This window comes from Doryrhamphus excisus, linkage group LG3 (genome assembly GCF_037039965.1).
Source record: "Doryrhamphus excisus strain RoL-2023G ecotype Guam linkage group LG3, RoL_Dexc_Guam_v1.1, whole genome shotgun sequence".
In the NCBI taxonomy this organism is placed as follows: Eukaryota; Metazoa; Chordata; class Actinopteri; order Syngnathiformes; family Syngnathidae; genus Doryrhamphus; species Doryrhamphus excisus.
The window spans coordinates 21728326-21748209 of NC_136359.1; the positions used below are offsets into that span (position 1 = coordinate 21728326).

At 40.9% G+C, this 19884-nt stretch overlaps 1 protein-coding gene across 14 annotated transcripts in view; it reads left to right on the top strand.

Moving 5' to 3' along the window:
• The window catches only part of fbrsl1 (fibrosin-like 1), a 331034-nt gene extending 311150 nt beyond the window's left edge, over positions 1 to 19884 (top strand). For 3 of the 14 annotated variants that reach the window (XM_058069501.2, XM_058069504.2, XM_058069512.2), the window contains 11 exons: positions 533 to 783; positions 3151 to 3204; positions 3350 to 3445; positions 6847 to 6918; positions 8372 to 8401; positions 8692 to 8763; positions 9631 to 9763; positions 11787 to 11870; positions 14708 to 14791; positions 15510 to 15768; positions 17501 to 19884. In XM_058069501.2, coding sequence (XP_057925484.2) covers positions 533 to 783; positions 3151 to 3204; positions 3350 to 3445; positions 6847 to 6918; positions 8372 to 8401; positions 8692 to 8763; positions 9631 to 9763; positions 11787 to 11870; positions 14708 to 14791; positions 15510 to 15768; positions 17501 to 18800 — 2435 coding nt within the window. In that variant the 3' untranslated portion in view covers positions 18801 to 19884. Of the gene's footprint in view, positions 1 to 218; positions 380 to 532; positions 784 to 3150; positions 3205 to 3349; positions 3446 to 6846; positions 6919 to 8371; positions 8402 to 8691; positions 8764 to 9630; positions 9764 to 11786; positions 11871 to 14707; positions 14792 to 15479; positions 15769 to 17500 lie in introns of all 14 variants that reach the window. The other 11 variants (XM_058069507.2, XM_078789180.1, XM_058069502.2 and 8 more) reach the window with 11 other exon arrangements.

A 19884-nucleotide genomic window follows, 5' to 3' on the forward strand; every position in this document is an offset into this window, starting at 1 on the left:
GGAACATCAGTGGTTGTGTTGAGAATGCAATTTAATGAATCCCCAGCAACCACTAAGATATTATATCTATAACTATATCTGAAAAAGACCAAACAAGGATACAAAGGTCTCCAGCGACGATGCTTGTCTCCAGAATACGCCTCACCTTGCATTCTGTTGAACGGCACGTGTGTGTGTGTTTTCTGCTGGGATGACTCTTGGTTCTCTCTTGTCTTTAGATACCAGCCTGTTGATATCATTCAACCAACCAATCATGTATTGCCAGCCTCATTCGGGGATTCTGATTGGCACATTGTCACAGGCAACTCTCTTACCACCACCAATGAGTCCCCACGTAGAAAACCCTCACAGCATGAGCTGGAGAAACAGAGAATGCCAGGTGACTATTTTCTTTCTCTTCTACCCTTGTTGAAGACTGACTGGGCGCCCGTGCCTTTTTTTTTCTTGTGTTTCCACCTTTCCACCTTCCCTCTCCCTACCCCCTCTTTTTTTCTGTCCTTTTTTTTGTTTTCCTCGCTCTCCTTTCTTGCAGAGCATGACCTCCTGAGGCAAGAGCTGAACAACCGTTTCCTGGTTCAGAGTTCAGAGCGGGGCCGGGGGCCGCCCGCCTCGCCGCTGGCCCCCGTGTCGCTCCTGAGGGCTGAGTTTCACCAACACCAGCACATGCACCAGCACCAACACACCCACCAGCATACCTTTACGCCCTTCCCCGCCAGTCTGCCCCCGGCCGCCATCCTCACCCCGCCCACCGCACCTCCCATGGTGCGTACCCAAGCCAGAAATGTGAGGATAAGTAAAAAAAAAAAAAAAAAAATTAAATCAAGTCATTTCCCTCCCAATTTTCTCCTTAATCAATTCCCCTCTTTTTTTCTTTACCCCCAATTTGACCCCAAAAATGTCCCGTAGTTGTAAGGAACACCTCCCCTCAAGAAATACTGATTTTTTTTAGTGCTGGCTGCCACCTCCCCTCACCTGATATAAACACCCATTCAAGCACAGGAATGTCTTATTCCAATAATAATAATAATAATAATAATAATAATATTCAATTGCGTGCATATGATTGGGTTTGGAAATGTATTTGCCTGTTCAAAAAGCCTAACAAACGAGGACCAGCAACGCAATCCTCCCAAGTTCATCAAATACACAAAATAGCTAAACATTAGATTTTTCAAACTGATGTGTGGGGGCGGGGGGGTTGGTCAGTGATCTGTATTTCCCCGAAATTAGTAGAGAGGGAAAAGGTATACGACTTTTCATTCATCATCTCCAACATGCAGCAAGTCAGGCGAGAATCACAATTTTTCTCTTTTGGCACAAGTCTAATAGATGTCATCCATCATTCCCTGACCTCTGATTAAGAGCGGCTGGTCCCATTAGGGCCCACTTGAAAATTGTCCCCCAATTCCTGTAACTTGGAAATCCAAGCTCTGGCAAAGTACCGAGAATGTTCCGCAATCAACAGACCTGCTGTTATCAGGTTTATTCCATTGTGACATTGCAGTACTACATACAACACTTACACAGTTTTCACTTTGATGGTAATACATGAGATAATTCCTCACTTGTTTTTCCTTCCTTCACGGGCCGTTATTGTCTACTTCTGTGACTTTGTGTCTTTTATTCTACTGTAACAACTGTTTTTTTTTTTCCTGACCCCATCTTGTTAGTCATGTTTTGCTCTTTGGGTGCATGGTTACAGAAAAAAAAAAGATTGATGATGTTATAGTTGTTTTTTGCTGTTTTGCCATGAAATCACACTTTCTCTCTCCCTCTTTCTCCCCCTCTTCCACTCCTTACCTAATGGGAGTAATTCATGAAATTGAGAAGCATTGATATTTGTTTATTGTCCAATGCCCTCATGCAGCTGGCTTACCAAATGGCAGCATTGACCCACACACTGTCTTATTACACCATGCCACAAATGTGGACAAGGAATATCTTCATTTTAAAGCATGAAAGATTAAGCTTTAATCAGCTAAAGCTGTTAACTATAAAACAGTGTCAGGCGCAATAAATTACACGGCCAAATTTCTCTCTCTTTCCCTTTACAAGGCCATAAAGCGACAAGACTTGCCTTTTATTCGTGTCAGAATTAAACAAGCTGGTCCTTCAGAAATGCAGAAGAGCTTGTTTAATGAGCTCTGAAGTTGCCTCTGCATTTCTTTTCAGTACGCTGTCTGTCTTTGATTGAGGCCCATTAGGACCCGGGGGGCAAACCGGGTTGCCGTTTTACGTGCAGACGTGAAACCTTGCGTTTCCACCAGACCTTAAAGTCGCTCACTGCAAAAACCACCCGCATACACAGAAACATATATTCATACACGTAACTAAAATATGTTAGTACCTGCCAAGTTTGAGTTTATAAAAACACTCGCAAAAAGTACCTGCAAATGATTTGTGTATTTGTGGAAGGTAATATGTTACTGTCACTTATAATTAACTTGTTTCTAAAAAAGAGTGTCTGTACTGGTTCCAGAACACATTTACAATGCCGCTATTCATGTGTAGGACAAAGTTTTCCCTGTTTTTACTAAATTCTCCGCTTCCTGACGAGATCCTCATGTGTTCTGGGCATGATCAAAACATTTTCATTTGAAGGATACAGTTATTAAATGGTGAATTATCAATCGTTATAATCACGTTAATATAGCATTACTTGATGCTTTGTGGGGGGTTTTTTTTCCCAAGGTCGCACAAAAGACGTCTTATATTTTTCCTATGCTTCATTACACAAACAGTTGATATGTTTTTTGCTTAAATCGCTTTCAAAACAAACTGTGTGTGCCGTTGTGCAGAACCAATTGGTCTGCGGTGTTTTAAGTGCCAAGATGCCCCCCCCCCCAAGTCTTGTATGCTCACTTGGAAAATCTACCCTCTTCTTGGCAGTCACTTGTCAGTAATTTGACTGCCTATCTGACCGTGCAGTCTAAATAAACCTATGACTTGTGTAAGCCAGCTGCTTCACTCCAGGGCTTATTAGTTAGCATCAAATATTGCATTTGACAGTTTTGCATATGTTGATCATGTGTCTTGTTTTCTTCCCCTAAATATAACAAGATGTTAAGTTTGAAGAAATATTATATTGTATGTTGAATTGAGTTGAGATCACTTCTAATTAAAATGTGTTTTCTCTTTTATCTCTTTCAGTTTGACAAATACACACCGAAACTCGACAATCCGTTCATCAGACATCATTCAAATGTAAGTTGTTTTTTTTTTGGTCATTCTAATTCAATTATTTATTTACCTATTTTACTATTGTCATCACAGCATCTGGTTCTGTATGTGCAATATGCTTGGCGCATCTGATTTTATCAAGGTTTTCTCCCTCCCTTTTTCTCCTCAGTTCTTCCCCTCCTACCCCCCTACCATGCCAGGCATGCCCCCACTGCTCCCACACTCAGGACCCTTCAGCTCACTGCAAGGAGCCTTCCAGCCCAAGGTCAGCCCCATATTCCAAAACACAAGTTAGCATGGAAGCATGGGCTGAAAACACACACGATACAGTGGATCCTTGCATTCCGGACCCAGCAAATTTGATATGTTGGAGGGGGGGTTTGGGTGGTAGAATTCACCACGAGTTGCACAGAAAGTAGTCAGAGGCGAAGTTTTCTTTATATGCAGTGAATATAAAAAAATATATAAATATAAATTCACAACAGTACTATTTTAAATCAATTTATAACCCGCAAGGCTTGCTGGGAAGCCCATGCACACACTATTCCAACAGAAAGTTGCCCGGCATACCTTGCAGGTTATAAATTACTATAAAATAGTATTGTTTTGCATATATATATTAATGTCTAAGCCACGGGTCTCGAAATTTTTACAATTATTAAAAACAATTATTAAAAACAATAAATAAATATAATAACAATAATAAAACGGCAAATAATAAAAACTTAAGAAACCACATATAGTTGGTGGGTAGACAAATTATTTTTTTCAGATTAAAATGAACAAAGCATTATTAGAGCCCTGTAGACATGACAAAACACGACTATAGTCACATTTATACTCTTTTTATTTACAACATATTGCGCAACTGCAGGGTCTTGAGACACATGCTAACTCACAAACTAGAGAGCTAGCGACCTAAACGGTAGCCTTCAAGTTATTTCTTTTAAACTTAAATAGCCAAAAACTTACCACTTCCACACGGATAGGGAGAATAACTATTAACAGTTATTTAACCTTTAACATGAACATTAATCAAACGTAATAATTTTTTCTGGGTACATGATACCATACAGCATCCATATCAAACTTGCGCGGGCCGCACTAACATTAAACTTTCATATCAAGGCGGGGGCCTCAAACTAGTGTCCTGCGGGCCACATTTGGCCCGCGGGCCACGTGTTTGAGACCCCTGGTGTAAGCAATCCCTGCATAGTCCAATACATCATGTGGATCTTACTTTTGATTGCACCGTAAGGGAGGCTCCTATTGGTGTGTTGGCATGTCAATGGCCGTCTCAATTCCTCTGATTTTTTTTTTTTTTGATCAGCAAATACAACCCTTGTGTTATATAGTGGGCACCATGTACACTCGCCTGCTTTGCATTTACACCCACCAGACACAATATATTGGACATCATCACAGTCAAATGATATCTGATTCATAACTATGGCCTGTCAGAATGGTATAAATTTAACATGTATGTCTTTCCGTGGTAGAACAGTGCTGTAGGGTTAATACTGTATAGCATCATAGATTGCACTTTTCTGCAGACATTCATTCTCACTGAGCAATGTAACACAATTACCTCATAAACACAACTGTCATTTGTCATAAATGATTATGTTATGATCCATATTTATTGTCTGTCCTCCTATTTAAATCAGTTGTTTTACGCAACGCAAAAGCAGAGTTGTATAGGTATGTTTGGGTATATGCAGTCAGAACTGTGTGTTGACCTAAACCAGGGGTCTCAAACTCAATTTACCTGGGGGCCACTGGAGCTAGGGTCTGGGCAAGGCTGGGCCGCATCAGGTTTTCCAAAAAAAAAAACGCATTTATTAAAAACAGAAAAATATACAAACTTTTTCAGTGCTTTGGTTCCGATTTTCTACAATAAAAGCTCTGATAAAACATTCCACTGTTCTCAAATATCTTAATTTTTATTTTTCTGCACAAAATAAGATGAAAAATAAATAAACAAATCAAGAATAAAGAAAATCAATCAATCAGTAATAAATTAATATAATAATAATAATAAAACGGCAAATAATAAAAACTTAAGAAACCACATATAGTTGGTGGGTAAAATTATTTTTTTCAGATTAAAATGAACAAAGCATTATTAGAGCCCTGTAGACATGACAAAACACGACTATAGTCACATTTATACTTTTTTTTATTTACAACATATTGCGCAACTGCAGGGTCTTAAGACACATGCTAACTCGCAAACTAGAGCGCTAGCAACCTAAACGGTAGCCTTTAAGTTATTTCCTTTAAACTTAAATAGCCAAAAACTTACCACTTCCACACGGATAGGGAAGATAACTATTAACAGTTATTTAACCTTTAACATGAACATTAATCAAACGTAATAATTTTTTCTGGGTACATGATACCATACAGCATCCATATCAAACTTGCGCGGGCCGCACTAACATTAAACTTTCATATCAAGGCGGGGGCCTCAAACTAGTGTCCTGCGGGCCACATTTGGCCCGCGGGCCGCATGTTTGAGACCCCTGACCTAAACTTTGACAGGCGACAGCTAAGGGCATCAGATAACATCTGTCAGTTTAGTTGAGAATCGCCTCCCAGGGCTGCAGGGGTTGTAGGGATGAAAATGGGAGAAATGTGAAGATGTAGGAGGAGGATGCGGTTGTGTCTGGCAGATGCTCAGCGGCTCTGACCTGGTGTAAGCACCAATCAAAGCTGGCCCAAATCCACTGGCCTTATTCCCGGTGGGCTCTGTCATGAAGAGGCACGTTTGACAAAGGCCTCTCCAGATTCAGCACTCTTACACGTGGAAATCCTCTACAAAGTATTTTGGGAAAGAAGCTTTGGGGTGAGAACTGATGACTTTGGTCAAACCTGCAGGATTTTCCCCATCTATGATTTCAGGGTGGATTAATAAGGCTGATCCAGGCGAGGTGATGAGAAAGATCAGAGATGTGTTAGCCTGGTGTGGCTGCAGACTTAGTACTATTGTGTGTACTGTCATCAGCTTTGACGCTGTAGGACCTAAGGATTACAGAGCAAAACGTGCCATCCTGAATTCACACCAGACGTGTATCGTGTACGTCACATCCGCGTAGCGTTTTACACACATAGATTAAAAAAGGCATCAGTTGAAACTTCACTTCAGAGATTAATCATTTCTCGTTCAAGCTTACTTTTGTTAAAAAGCGTAAGTTTATTTTACAACAAAAGCTGTTTTCCCCTACTAGGAGAGCTTGAAGAGCCGCATTAAATCAAAACATCATCAGTCTAAGCCAGATTTAGAGAGACTAATCCATGCCTTTGTCTCCAGACTGGCTAGACTACTGTAACAGACTGGGCTCCAGAATGCTGCTGCTCGAGTCCTGACTAGAACTACAAAATATGATCATATTAGTCCAGTACTCAGGTTTCTGCACTGCCTTCCTCTTGACATGTTAGAGGCACATAAACCATCTCGGGCTCTGACATGCTCGGGTTCTGGTCTCCTGCTGGTGCCCAGAGTCATGACTAAACATGGTGAGGCTGCGATTCCGTTTTATGCTGCCTTCCAAAAGATGCGCGACAACCTTGGCAATGTTCAAATCCAGACTGCAAACACTTCTATTCAACTGTTCATATGGCAACCTTTTCCACATAACTTAATGAACTTATGTGATCTTCCAGGCATCCAACCCCATTGATGTTGCAGCACGTCCTGGAACAGTACCTCACACACTTCTCCAGAAGGATCCTCGGGTAAGTATCCAAATCAGATATTGTATGTATTGAAATGCAAACATGTGTCTGAGACTTATGGATGCTTTGAAATTCTCAAAGACTCTTGGACTCAAGCCTTGTTCGTATGTAGATATGAATCTGATATGGATCTGATCATACAGCAAGCAGCAGTCGGTTGCATATATCCGACCTGTACATCATGTTTTGCCAATGTGAGAATTGGGATAAATTCATCCAAATACATTTGGGCCGCTACAAATAGCTGTTAGCCCTCACTCATGAACGCATTATAAGTGGTCTGTCTGCAAATGTAGCTTGTTGTTACAACTCCATTTATGGCATCTCTTTGGTCACTTTGGAGACTAACATGAAAGCATGGTTGAGCATGTCCATCTTGCTTGTGACATGAAAAAAACCCACAAAAAAAGCATAAAGATTTGTATTTGTAGACATATTTGTTTTCCTTTTCATGTTTTTGCTCACTTTCTTATAATCTCATAATAATATAAAAATGGCGCGTAGTGGCTTGCTGTGGCGCTATTACATTCCAGTGAATTCCAATAGGCAGATTGTTTGCGACATTTGGTTCCACTTCATGGACACTTTGCGGCGATTGTTTTATGCAATTTTTTTAGAAGATTTTTAAAAAAATAAAAATTTTTTGCCGCCAAACTCATTTTTTGCAACCATTACGGGCCATTCACAAGCCAGTTGGGAGGCAGTTTAAGCCACTGCATGCCACTGGGCACCGCGCGAACTGGCATGAACTGTTTAGAAATCCTCCCCCTGAGGACTCTAAGTGGGTTTCGAATAAAGGATAAGGGAATCTTAAAGAGCCAAATCATAGAATGAGAACCAGATTGTTTATTCCTGACAACAATACCTAATACAGACGTCCGGGCTTATCTGCAGTCCCTGTATACCTACAAGTAAGCGGGTCTTATTACAGCGCAGCTGCAAAAAAAGCACCCTTCCTTTCCCTGCCCGGCCTTTTATACACATATACATATAAGAGGCTGGAGTCCTGGACCAATCAGCTTTCGCCACTGCCCTTGCTTGAACCGCTTTCATGGTGTTTCTGCTTTCGTTTGTTTGCTGAGGCATCAAGGTGCAAAAAAAGCTGTCATATGCGTACTCGATGTTTCCACCTTAACTGTCAGTTTTCACGTTAGTCCCTTTTTTTGTGTGGGGGTGCGTGTATAAGTATCTTTTGTCTGCATTTGTGAGACTATGTGTTTGCTTTTATCTTTAGCTAGCAAAATTGAGCAAATACCTTCAACTGGCACCAACTGGCCCAGTGGACTCTAGCATGCATTACATGCACATGCATCATGGCCGGTTATGCCGGTTAAATTACAGGCAACACACTGCCACGAATAGATTGCACTCCTGTGGGAAACACTGTGATGTGATGTTTGAATCCCCTGCTTTGTAAAGCGGATAGGTGATAATTACTGTCTTCTTTACACAGATAACAGATCCATTCAGGACGAATGTTAGAGTAAGTGGCTGCTTTGTTTCTCTCCTTTATAAAGCTTCATGTCTCTGGCCAGACCACAGAGTCAAACATTCCACAACAAGCACGACTACCTAAATGCAGATGGCTGCATTTAAGGTTAACTTTCATGTCTCTGGGTTAAAGTAAGGGATTTTATTACCCATCCATCGCATCGTTGAAAGCCAAGATGAGTTCATACTTTGTAGTTTGGCCAGACGTTCATACCAGCATCCATTTTTAGTGTTCCCTTTCAAAGCCAGTTGGCTAACATCGATTTCTCTCTAAATGTGTAGAAACCTGGCAAGTGGTGCGCAGTGCATGTCCAGATCGCATGGCAGATCTACCACCACCAGCAGAAAATGAAGGTGCGTGAGATGAAAACTGTTTTGCTGCCACAAAAAAAATAGATGTTTACATATTAATTGCAAACATTATTTGTCCAATGCAAACAGGTATTACATTACACCATCTGTATAAAAATGCACACTACATGGATTAATTGACAGAAAACAGTAGAATAAATAATGGATCTACTGCAGCTTTGTCACATAAACACTGAAGCCACTGTAATAGTGTGGTGAGGCCATTTATGTGCTATAGATGGAGATGGGTGTGTCGTCTGCTTGTTTTATAATATAGTAATCCCCTTGTTTATCGGGGGTTAATTGGTTCCAGAAACGACCGCGAATTAGGATTCCTTAATCGTGAATGGAATTTTTTTTTTTACATTATTAGAGCCTTCCAGATGTGGACTAACACCCCTTTACACTCGTATTACCCAATTTTGAAGACACAATAAGAGAAAATTTCAGCCATAAATAAGACTCATGCTCATGTGTGTTGCTGTAAATGTGTTTCGCAGCCCGGGGAGCTGAGTGGGGAGCATACTGGAATGGATGTTTGGGGTTCAGAGCTGAGTTTTAGTGTGCCGAGAGTTATTGTGCGAATTATTGTGCGATAATTGTGTGCCAGTCCGTCTTTGATCAAAACTGCCTTTGAATGTGTCTCCTGAATGCTTTGTGTTTATTTTACTCCATTTAGCAATTTTTATGCTTAATTTAGGCAAAAAGTACAAAACGTGCCGAAATATGCTTGCCAAATATGCATACTTTTAGACTAATAATAGGCTGTATTTATCAGCAAAATGGCATGATTTATGAATTCATTCTGAGAAATTCTGACTGAGAAAGCTAACTTTTTCTTCTCCTTGTTTGTGCCTTACCCAAATACAGCAAATGCAACTGGACCCCCACAAACTAGACATGAATGGGAAGCTAGACTTGTTCAGCCGACCCCCAGCCCCAGGCGTCTTCCCGGGCTTCCCATACCCTCATGACCTTGCACGACCCCTCTTCTCCTCTACAGGTCAGTCGGGTCTTTCAGCACCTTGAGCAGGTGAAAGGACATCAGGACCCTTAGTTTGAATCATCAGTGATGTTGTCATGTAAATGTATTCATATCCAGTTGCAACAATTAATTACAACAGTTAATTGATTATCAGATTAATTGACAACGATTTTGGTAATTGATAGATTGTTTAGTGATTTAAACATGTAAATAATAATGCTACATGATGATCTAAAACCAATATATACATTCCTAATGTTGCACAGTGGAATCACCCAGCTACCTAGACCAAAGCTAACTACAGTGGAACCTTGGTTAGCGTATTTTTTGGGGCCAATATTTGGCCTCGGTTTGAGTACATTTTCCTGTTAGCATACAATACGGCATGTGTGTTGTTGTGTTACTACATCTTATCAATGAGTCCAACTTTGTTCTTAAGGTATTTTTATCAAAAAACGTCTTTGTTAGCCGGCTATTAGCTTGACAACTATTTTGGTAATTGAGCGATTGTTTGGTGATTTAAACATGTAAATAATAATGCTAAATGATGATCTAAAATCAATATGTACATTTCTAATGTTGCACAGTGGAATCACCCAGCTAATTAGACCAAAGCTAACTACAATGGAACCTTGGTTAGCGTATTTTTTATTTTTTTTGGCCAAAATTTGGCCTCAGTTTGAGTACATTTTCCAGTTAGCAACCAATATGGCATGTGTGTTGTTGTGTTAATACATCTTATAAATTAATATAACTTTGTTTTTAAGGTATTTTTATCACAAAATGTCTGTTAGCCGCCTATTAGCTTGGCAACTATTTTGGTAATTGATCGATTGTTTGGTGATTTAAACATGTAAATAATAATGCTAAATGATGATCTAAAATCAATATGTACATTTCTAATGTTGCACAGTGGAATCACCTAGCTACCTAGAACAAAGCTAACTACAGTGGAACCTTTGTTAGCGTATTTTTTATTTTTTGGGGGCAAATTTTGGCCTCGGTTTGAGTACATTTTCCGGTTAGCATACAATACGGCATGTGTGTTGTTGTGTTAATACATCTTATAAATGAATATAACTTTGTTTTTAAGGTATTTTTATCACAAAATGTCTGTTAGCCGCCTATTAGCTTGGCAACTATTTTGGTAATTGATCGATTGTTTGGTGATTTAAACATGTAAATAATAATGCTAAATGATGATCTAAAATCAATATGTACATTTCTAATGTTGCACAGTGGAATCACCTAGCTACCTAGAACAAAGCTAACTACAGTGGAACCTTTGTTAGCGTATTTTTTATTTTTTGGGGGCAAATTTTGGCCTCGGTTTGAGTACATTTTCCGGTTAGCATACAATACGGCATGTGTGTTGTTGTGTTAATACATCTTATAAATTAATATAACTTTGTTTTTAAGGTATTTTTATCACAAAATGTCTGTTAGCCGCCTATTAGCTTGGCAACTATTTTGGTAATTGATCGATTGTTTGGTGATTTAAACATGTAAATAATAATGCTAAATGATGATCTAAAATCAATATGTACATTTCTAATGTTGCACAGTGGAATCACCTAGCTACCTAGAACAAAGCTAACTACAGTGGAACCTTTGTTAGCGTATTTTTTATTTTTTGGGGGCAAATTTTGGCCTCGGTTTGAGTACATTTTCCGGTTAGCATACAATACGGCATGTGTGTTGTTGTGTTAATACATCTTATAAATGAATATAACTTTGTTTTTAAGGTATTTTTATCACAAAATGTCTGTTAGCCGCCTATTAGCTTGGCAACTATTTTGGTAATTGATCGATTGCTTCGCAAGGCTTCGCAAGTCAGCTTCGTTGTCCATCTATGATGTCATCAGTGGTTGATTCTGTAGTTGTCAAAGTATTTCAGAACTTTGGTTTGAGTATATTTCGGTTAGCGTTGAACCTTCTTGACGAGATTAATGACACTGACCAAGGTTCCATGTAACGGACCTAAGAACAAAATTTGATGAATCCGAAAATAACAATTTTAATGTCCTCTCTGCTTTGATAGGATCAGGCCATCCAGCCCCCTCTCCGTATGGACCAGCCCCCCACCCCAGCGGCTTTCTGCCTCCTAGCCATTTGGCTGGTAAGTGTAAGTAATTCCATGTTAAAAAGTCGTTACCTTTTCTTCCTTTCCATCACTTTCACGGTCTGCCAGTTAGGCAGTCATCTTTAAAGTGCTCATGACATTCAATAAACTTTGAAAAAAACAATAACAAAATGAAAGTACCCACTTAATAAAACATTTTTTGTCATACTGCTGTCAAAGATAACTATAAAATAACAAAGAACTATGAAACTAAGTGGTAATTTTGACACGCCCTGTAAAGAGTTTCCTGAACTGATGCCATCTTGGTTGTGATGTCACGACCAGAATACATTCAACATACAGGAAAGTGATATACTCACAACAATAACACAATTCACATGAAACATTCACTGATATTGTGTTGTAAGAACGATGATGTGACACACACAACCAAATAGTCACAAGTATGTTTGTGTTTGCCGACAACTGGAAAATCAAAGGCCAGTTAGCCCTGGAATGAAACCCCATAGTATTATTCTAAGATTCATAGAATAGATAGTAAAAAAATGTGGTTTTACTTCATGAAAATGACAGATCTGCAAGAAACCCAGCTGGAAAAACCAGCTTATACCAGCATAGACCATCATATGTGGTGTTTTTGTATTGGTAGCTGGTCTATGCTGGTCTGGAGGTCCATGTCATGGTATGCTGGTCAGACCAGCATCTGACACATCTGACGAGGTGAAGGTTGTCTTTTAGAAATGTCAACAAGCTGAACACCTGCATGCTTGCAGCTCACCGTATGTCGAAAATTGGTAGCTTTTATATATCGTGAGTGCGGCGTGCAACCTGTGCGTTCAAGGTGCCATGTACTGGGGACGTACATGTGTGGGCGTCGTACGAGTGTTTTGGTGTCATGAGCACTGTAAACATATTAGAACAGCATTTTTGTGTGTAGTTAAAAGCCCAAACATAACTAATTTATATTGAGGCTTAAAGGTTTAAATGGGATCCAATGAGCCAGTGTATGAATTGTTACTTGACGTTAACTGTTAGCACAGTGTATTATCAAAATAATTATAACGTGTATATAATGCACATTATTATAGTTCCAAATTTGACTTAATCAGTTTTTTGCACAAGTGCAGTCCAGCCTGGTCCACTATTCTACATGGATTGACTTTTTGGGTTACAAATGGAACGCTCCTATGAATACAAATCATTCTAAGAAGAGAATATCGTACATATTACTGTTATATCGTGTTGCATTCACAGATCATACTGTTTATAATTTATATAATCTGCAATAGCCATACTCTAGTCCAGGGGTCGGGAACCTTTTTGGCGAAGAGAGCCATGAAGGCCAGATATTTTAAAATGTGTATCTGTGAGAGCCATATACATTTTTTTAAACATTGAATGCAATAAAATGTGTGCATTTTTATGTAAGACCAACAGTTTTAGATAATGGGCTCTAATTACGTAGACCAGGCACACTACCCCACGCCAATGGGGTGTGGCCAGCACACTTTCGTGAGCAGCGCAGTGTCTAATAATAAATCAAATACTTGTTGCCATTAATACAACTTCTGCTGCTGCATAATTTTGCACCGTACTCCGTAGACATATTTCATTCTTTTGGCCATCTTCGTCAGAAGGCTTGGTTCTGCAGCTTTAGCTATTTGACTAAAGGAGGAAAGTTTACATTTACATGTTTTTTTGACATCTCAATGACCGAGGTAGACTACAGCATTACCCAGTAATAATCAAGTTTTGGTGTTTGACCTGGAAAATATCATCAGGAAAGATAGATATGGTTGGCCGTATTGCAGCAGAATATAGATGGACGAATTAAAATGCATAAGAAAGTTGTTGATTTTGAATATAATTTTTAACAGTCATTTCTGTGATGGTTTACTTTAAAATGTTAGCAAAAATACATTTTTATTGTGGTAAGAAATGCTTGAGAGCCAGATACAGTCATCAAAAGAGCCCTACCTGGCTCCCGAGCCATAGGTTCCCTACCTCTGCTCTAGTCACTTCATTGCAATACTGTACATATTACTGTTATTATATATTGTCACATCCATACTGTTTATAATCTGTATAATCTGCAATAGCCATATTATAGTCATTTATATCCATGTACATATCCTCACTGTATCATAGTCATAGCCTGTTATAGTTTGTACATAGATCTGTCCATTTTTCTACATTTACTTACTACTAAGGTACTTATAAAATTGCACTTCTGGTTGGATGCTAACTGCATTTTGTTATAATAACAATAAAGTTGAATCTAATCTAATAAATCTCTGTAAGGATTTCGTAGATGAGACTGAGAAGATTTCTGCACTTCGGTGTGCCCAAAAAGTGTAAATTAGCAGTGTAGCCATCTAAATGCTGAAAAATGCCGATTATGTCTGCATTTGCCAAACGGGGTATCCTGAAATTGGGTTATAAATTCTCATTTGAATAACTGTTTCCTCCGATTCATCCATTTTCTGGCAGCTCAGCAGAAAGCATTGTTGTTCTGGAAGTTGAGCTTTTGTTCGAAGATGATGGACGCTAAATGAACCCAATGTTCATGGATCATTTTCTGCTTGGCCGAACCAAATCGAAACGAGTGTGAACATACCCTTCTGTGCCACCTTGCCTTCATTTTCTGCTCGTTCCCAGCAGCTCTTGTTCCCCTTAGGCAGTATAGTTTTACTAACCCGGGCAGAGGGTCACGGACACTCAACCCGTTAGGAGGCCTGGCCTCTGCGGTACGAGGAGGCAGAGAGTTGGGTTGGCAGCGCTAAACAAAACACAGCTCGCTTGTAAGAAAAAAGCAGAGTGGAATGGGTCGCCCCCCTCCCTTTTTTTTTTTTTGCTAATCCCTGTTTGGCATTTTGCAGATCCTTTCAGTCGCTCCAGTTCCTTTGGCGGCCTCGGCAACCTTTCAAGCAGTGCCTTCGGAGGATTAGGCAACCCCTCGCTTGGTAAGCGCTGGCCCCCCTCTGCTCCTCCAACGCTCGCCCTTTCAGTGTGGCCCTTGTGGTCTGTAATATAACAGAGTAGGGTTAGACCACAGGCAGAGATAGACGGGGAGGAGAAAATTCAAGACCCTAAGCTCGAGCTAGCCAACACGCCGCAGCAGACCTTCCTCTTGGTGCCGTTTCATCCACCATTGTGTTGCCAACAGACGGGATTTAATCTGGCTTGGCTGTTGCCAACAGGCCCTCTCAGGTTCTCTGTTGGTGGCAATTCAAATATGAGTTATTTGACAAGCGCCGTCTGTAACGCCATGGAGGGGTGTCTCTATCCCCCCCCCCCGCAGCCTGCCATTCCCTCTTTCTCTTCACCCATTCCAATTTTTTAAGTGCCAAATCAGTCCTGTCGTGAAAATGGATGTGATTGGAATAGACGTGCCTTGAAATCTAAGGTTTCCTACAGCCCTCAGCTCTGGGGGGGCAAATGAATCATCCAGTGCAGAGAAAGCAAGTCCTTATCAAAAGGCAAATGAGTATTTCATATCCTGGGGGGAAATGGCATTAACCTCAAATTCTTTCAAAACAGCCTCAGTGAGCAAACCACCGGAGAAAAAGACAAAGGCAGCTTTTGTTGTTGAGCTTTTTCTACTTTTACTTCACCAAAAAAAAAAAAAAATGCAAAATTAACTCACAGTAGGTCCGATGTTTGTCTCCACCTTCCTTCCAGGGTCCAGCAGTATGTTTGGCAACAAGGAGGGCCCGGGAGGACTGCCCCCCTTTGGCAGCCCGCAACATGACACCTGGAACAGACTCCGACGCACACCGCCATCTTTTCCCACTCCACCGCAGTGGCCCAAAACTGCCGACGCTGAGAGGAGCAGCTCAGCCAATAGCCACGAGCGAGAGAGGGAACGGGAACGAGAAAGGGAGAGAGAAAGAGAAAAAAGAGACTCCTCTATTGGAAAAGAGGAGAAGGATAAAGAAAGGTGAGCGATACAGAAAAGTCATATGTCGAATTAAGCATCCAATCAGGTTCCTCTAATTTCCTGATCCCTGATGCTGCTTGTAGTCCCTTAGAGGCCATATTGCATGATATCTGGACTACTACATGCTATTATGGTAATGCTAATGGTTTTATTTCATTTGAACGTGCATCAGATTACAATTGAATGCATCACGTAATCAGTTCACACTTCCACATGTCCAAAAGGAGTAGGAAGAAGCAAAGCTTATTAAATCCTACCCCTCCATCTGGTACTTTTACAATCAGTAACTGTTGCATTTGTTCACCTCCTGCTTTCCTAATATAGTTTTTTTTATAATTAATAAAAAAAAAGTGTTTGTTTTTTTTTGTCACGTACCGAAGTAGGAGGTGATATGACCATACAATGACATAATGGGTACCATAGTTATTGTCAATATTACTTATATAATGTATCATATCACAGACAAACACAGTGATAGATGAGAAGTGAAATGAATTTTATCGGATTTGGTAATGGTAATGGTTTTATTTCATTTGAACATGCATCAGATTACAATTGAATGCATCACATAATCAGCTCACAGTTCCACATGTCCAAAAGGAGTAGGAAGAAGCAAAGCTTATTAAATCCTACCTCTCCGTTTGGTACTTTTACAATCAGTAACTGTTACTTTTGTTCACTTCCTGCTTTCCTAATATAATTTAAGTTGTTTTTTTTTACTTTATTTTACTTTTATTTAATTTTTTATCACGTACTGAAATAGGAGGTGATATGAGCATCCAATGACATAATGGGTACCATAGTAAGTGTCAATATAGTGATATATATAGCACATCATGACTGGTTCAAGACTCTTCATCCTTGTATTTAGCAAACATCAACTGCTTGTATTGTTTCTTGCATTGGCTCTGAGTTCCTTACTCAATCCATTCCATAGTTTGATTCCACATACTGAAATGCTATGGCTTTTTAACATAGTCCGAGCATATAAATGTTTCAAATTTAGTTCTTCCCTGAGATCATATTTCTGCTCTCTTGTAGAGAAGTATTGGATGACATTTTTAGGTAATTGGTTATTTTTAGCCTTATGCATTATTTTAGCTGTTTGAAGCAAGTTTAAGTATTTGTGATTTTACAAATCAGGTAACAGCTATTAGGTAATATAATATAAATTGGCAAAAAAATATGTAGTCATAAACTAACAACTTAGTGTTCTGTAGTTTATTAGTAATGTCAAATGTGCAAACTTTATATTATCCATAACACCAATAAAAGCTGACTTAAATATGTGATCAGTGACAAATCCTGACTGGAAAGATGTCTGTGGTTCATACTACATTCATACCTATGAATAATATCGAGTCACCAATTAACCTAACATGCATTTTTCGGAGGAAACCAGAGTACCCCTAGAAAACCCTTGCGGAGAACATGCAAACTCCACACAGAGATTCTAACGCAGGTCTTCATGATCTTCTGACTGTGTGGCCAACATGCTAACCACTCAGAACATGACAACACATCGACGGTAAAGAGAAAAAAAACACATTTGTTTCCTAAAAATGAGGATCATAGACCGTAAGGAAACGGAAATGTAGGTCAGTGCCTCTAATAATGTTCAGGCCAGCAGAAAAGACCTTGCTGGTCCTGACCACCCGCCACTGGTCTCCAGTAGTCTCCAGTAAGCATGGCATCCTAAAGCGTCACTAACACAACGCTCTTATTATTACAGGGATTCGGTGGAACGCAACCGTCACTCCAACCGTTCATCTCCAGCCTCTGCACCGGTCAGCTACCAGATCAGCAGCTTGATACGTTCCAACAGCCAGAACAGCGATTCAGGACGCCATCACAGCGGCAGCGTCGATCGGGTACGCGAGGCAGAAAAAGAGCTACTCGAACGCCATCGAGACTCCACTCTGGTTGACGTTAAGATAAAGGAGAGCCGCTCGCCTGGCAAGGAGATGCTAGAGAAACGATCTCCGGAGGACTCCATCAAACCAGCTCAACGTTCTCCCTCTCCTTACTCGCTGAAGACAGTGATCAATGAGCAGAGTTTGAAGATGGCTGGTGGGCCCCCGCCTACACTGAAAGACAGTGAGAGAAAAGAACCTCCGACTGGGGAACAACTCCACAAGATGAAAAATGACATGAAGATCAAGGAGGAGAGGAAGGAGGAACAGGACGTCATGGTGGTGAGTTCCGAGCCTGCCACCCAACCACCTCCGCAGGTGCACTCGGCAACCATCACCCAACCTGGAAACCCACACCACCACCATCCTCCGTTGTCCCAGCAGCATCCTCTTCCGTCCCCACGCGGGAGCGACATCCCGGCTCCTGGTTTGCATGGCGTCCCCATGGCGCATTCGCTGCCGCTTTCCATGAGCGCCATGCCTCAGATGGGCAGCCTTAATGTTCTCGATCGGGCTCGCATGGCTCCATTCATGGGGGTGAGTCCACTTGCAGGAAGAGAGCGTCTACCCCACCCGGCTTTCCCTTGGGATCCTCTCAGAGAGGCGTACCGCAGCCTGGACCTGCAGAGGCGCATGGACTTCCAGCTTCGGGCCGAGCAAGGACATCGCTTCCCCAGCATGTATGAACAAGAACGAGCCTATCGCGAGAGGGAAGCTCACGACTACTCTCACCACGAGCACCTTCTGGAGGTACGCAGGGAGCACGAGAGGATGAGACAGCAGGCGGAGGAGCGAGAGCGCCTCCACCTGCGCGAGGAGCTCGACCGAGCACGCCTCCATCAGCTCCACCAATCCCCAATGGAAGGCCACTTGCCGCACATGCCTCCATTTATGCCCCATCTTGGGGGCATGCCCTACCCGAGACTCAGCCCCTCCACTGGGCACAACGGCCTTCTGAACAGAACACCCCCTACCGCTGCCCTCAGTGCCCCACCGCCACTTGTGCCAGCCGGCAGTGCCAGGCCAGCCTCCCCTAGGAGGACTACACCCCTAACCACCACCCAAGACCCACGTGACTACTCCCCATCTCGTAACCCCAAAGAGGTAGAGGCACGGTAGCTTGGTTGGAGACGCCCTCTGAACAAAATGCACTCCTCTTCACCAGAGAAGAGCAAAGGGTATGATTGTAAAAAAGTGTCCGATGAAGCACACGCCATGAATATTTTTTGCAGACTTAAAGGTTTGAGCAATGTCAAGAGAAGACAAATAACGTGTCTGTTTATATCACCCGTAAATATTTGATAATTATTAATATATTAATCAAATAACCTTTTTTCAGTTTTAAGTGAAAAAAGAGGTTCTGAAATAGGTTTGTACATTTGCTATCCTTGTTCTGTGTATAGATATCATTTCTATAAATTTGATGTCATTTGTGCATTTGTCACATCTTTTACAGTATTTATCCCCATGGATTGTGTCGTGTCGCTTACGGCACAGTGTATAGACCCAAATTTGGACCCCCCCCCCCGCTTCAATCATTTAACCTCATATGGTACCAGGACGTCCTCATTAACGACGGTGTACAGTGTTGCATTAATTAGTTTTGCCTCTGAGATATGCAGTCCGATATATATTATTTGTTCACTCTGTGTACAGAAAGCTAATGTAAATAACCTGTTGATATCCATTTGCTGCGAAATGTGTAAATTTATTAGGCTTTTTAACCATTTCTTATAAAAGAATTAAAAAAAAAAACAAGCTTAAGTCCGATATGTGTTGAATATAAAGGCAGAGAAGCCGGTTCAGGGGATGTGAAAGATGGATGCTGGGAGGGAGACTAGAAGGATCATCTGCAATCTATGCAAAGCAGAAATGTCATTCTAGACACATCTCCTGGAGAAGGCGTACTGGTGATACTGGTGATACTGGTGAGTGGCTGGGGTATGCTTATGTTGATATTTACCAATGAAATAACAATGGAATCATGAAAAGACTTCCAAGTCATAAACTGGACCAGACCCAGACAGAAAAGAGAGACGCTTTAAAGTGGACGTCGAAAGGACTTTCTCTGTCAAACCTGTGGTTATGTGCAGTTGTTTTTCTTAGACTCTTGTATACAAAAGAATTAGAGTTTTAGGCGTGCAAAATAAAAATGAACATTCATGGTTTAAAATGTACGGAATAAAGTTTGGACCTAATGTCA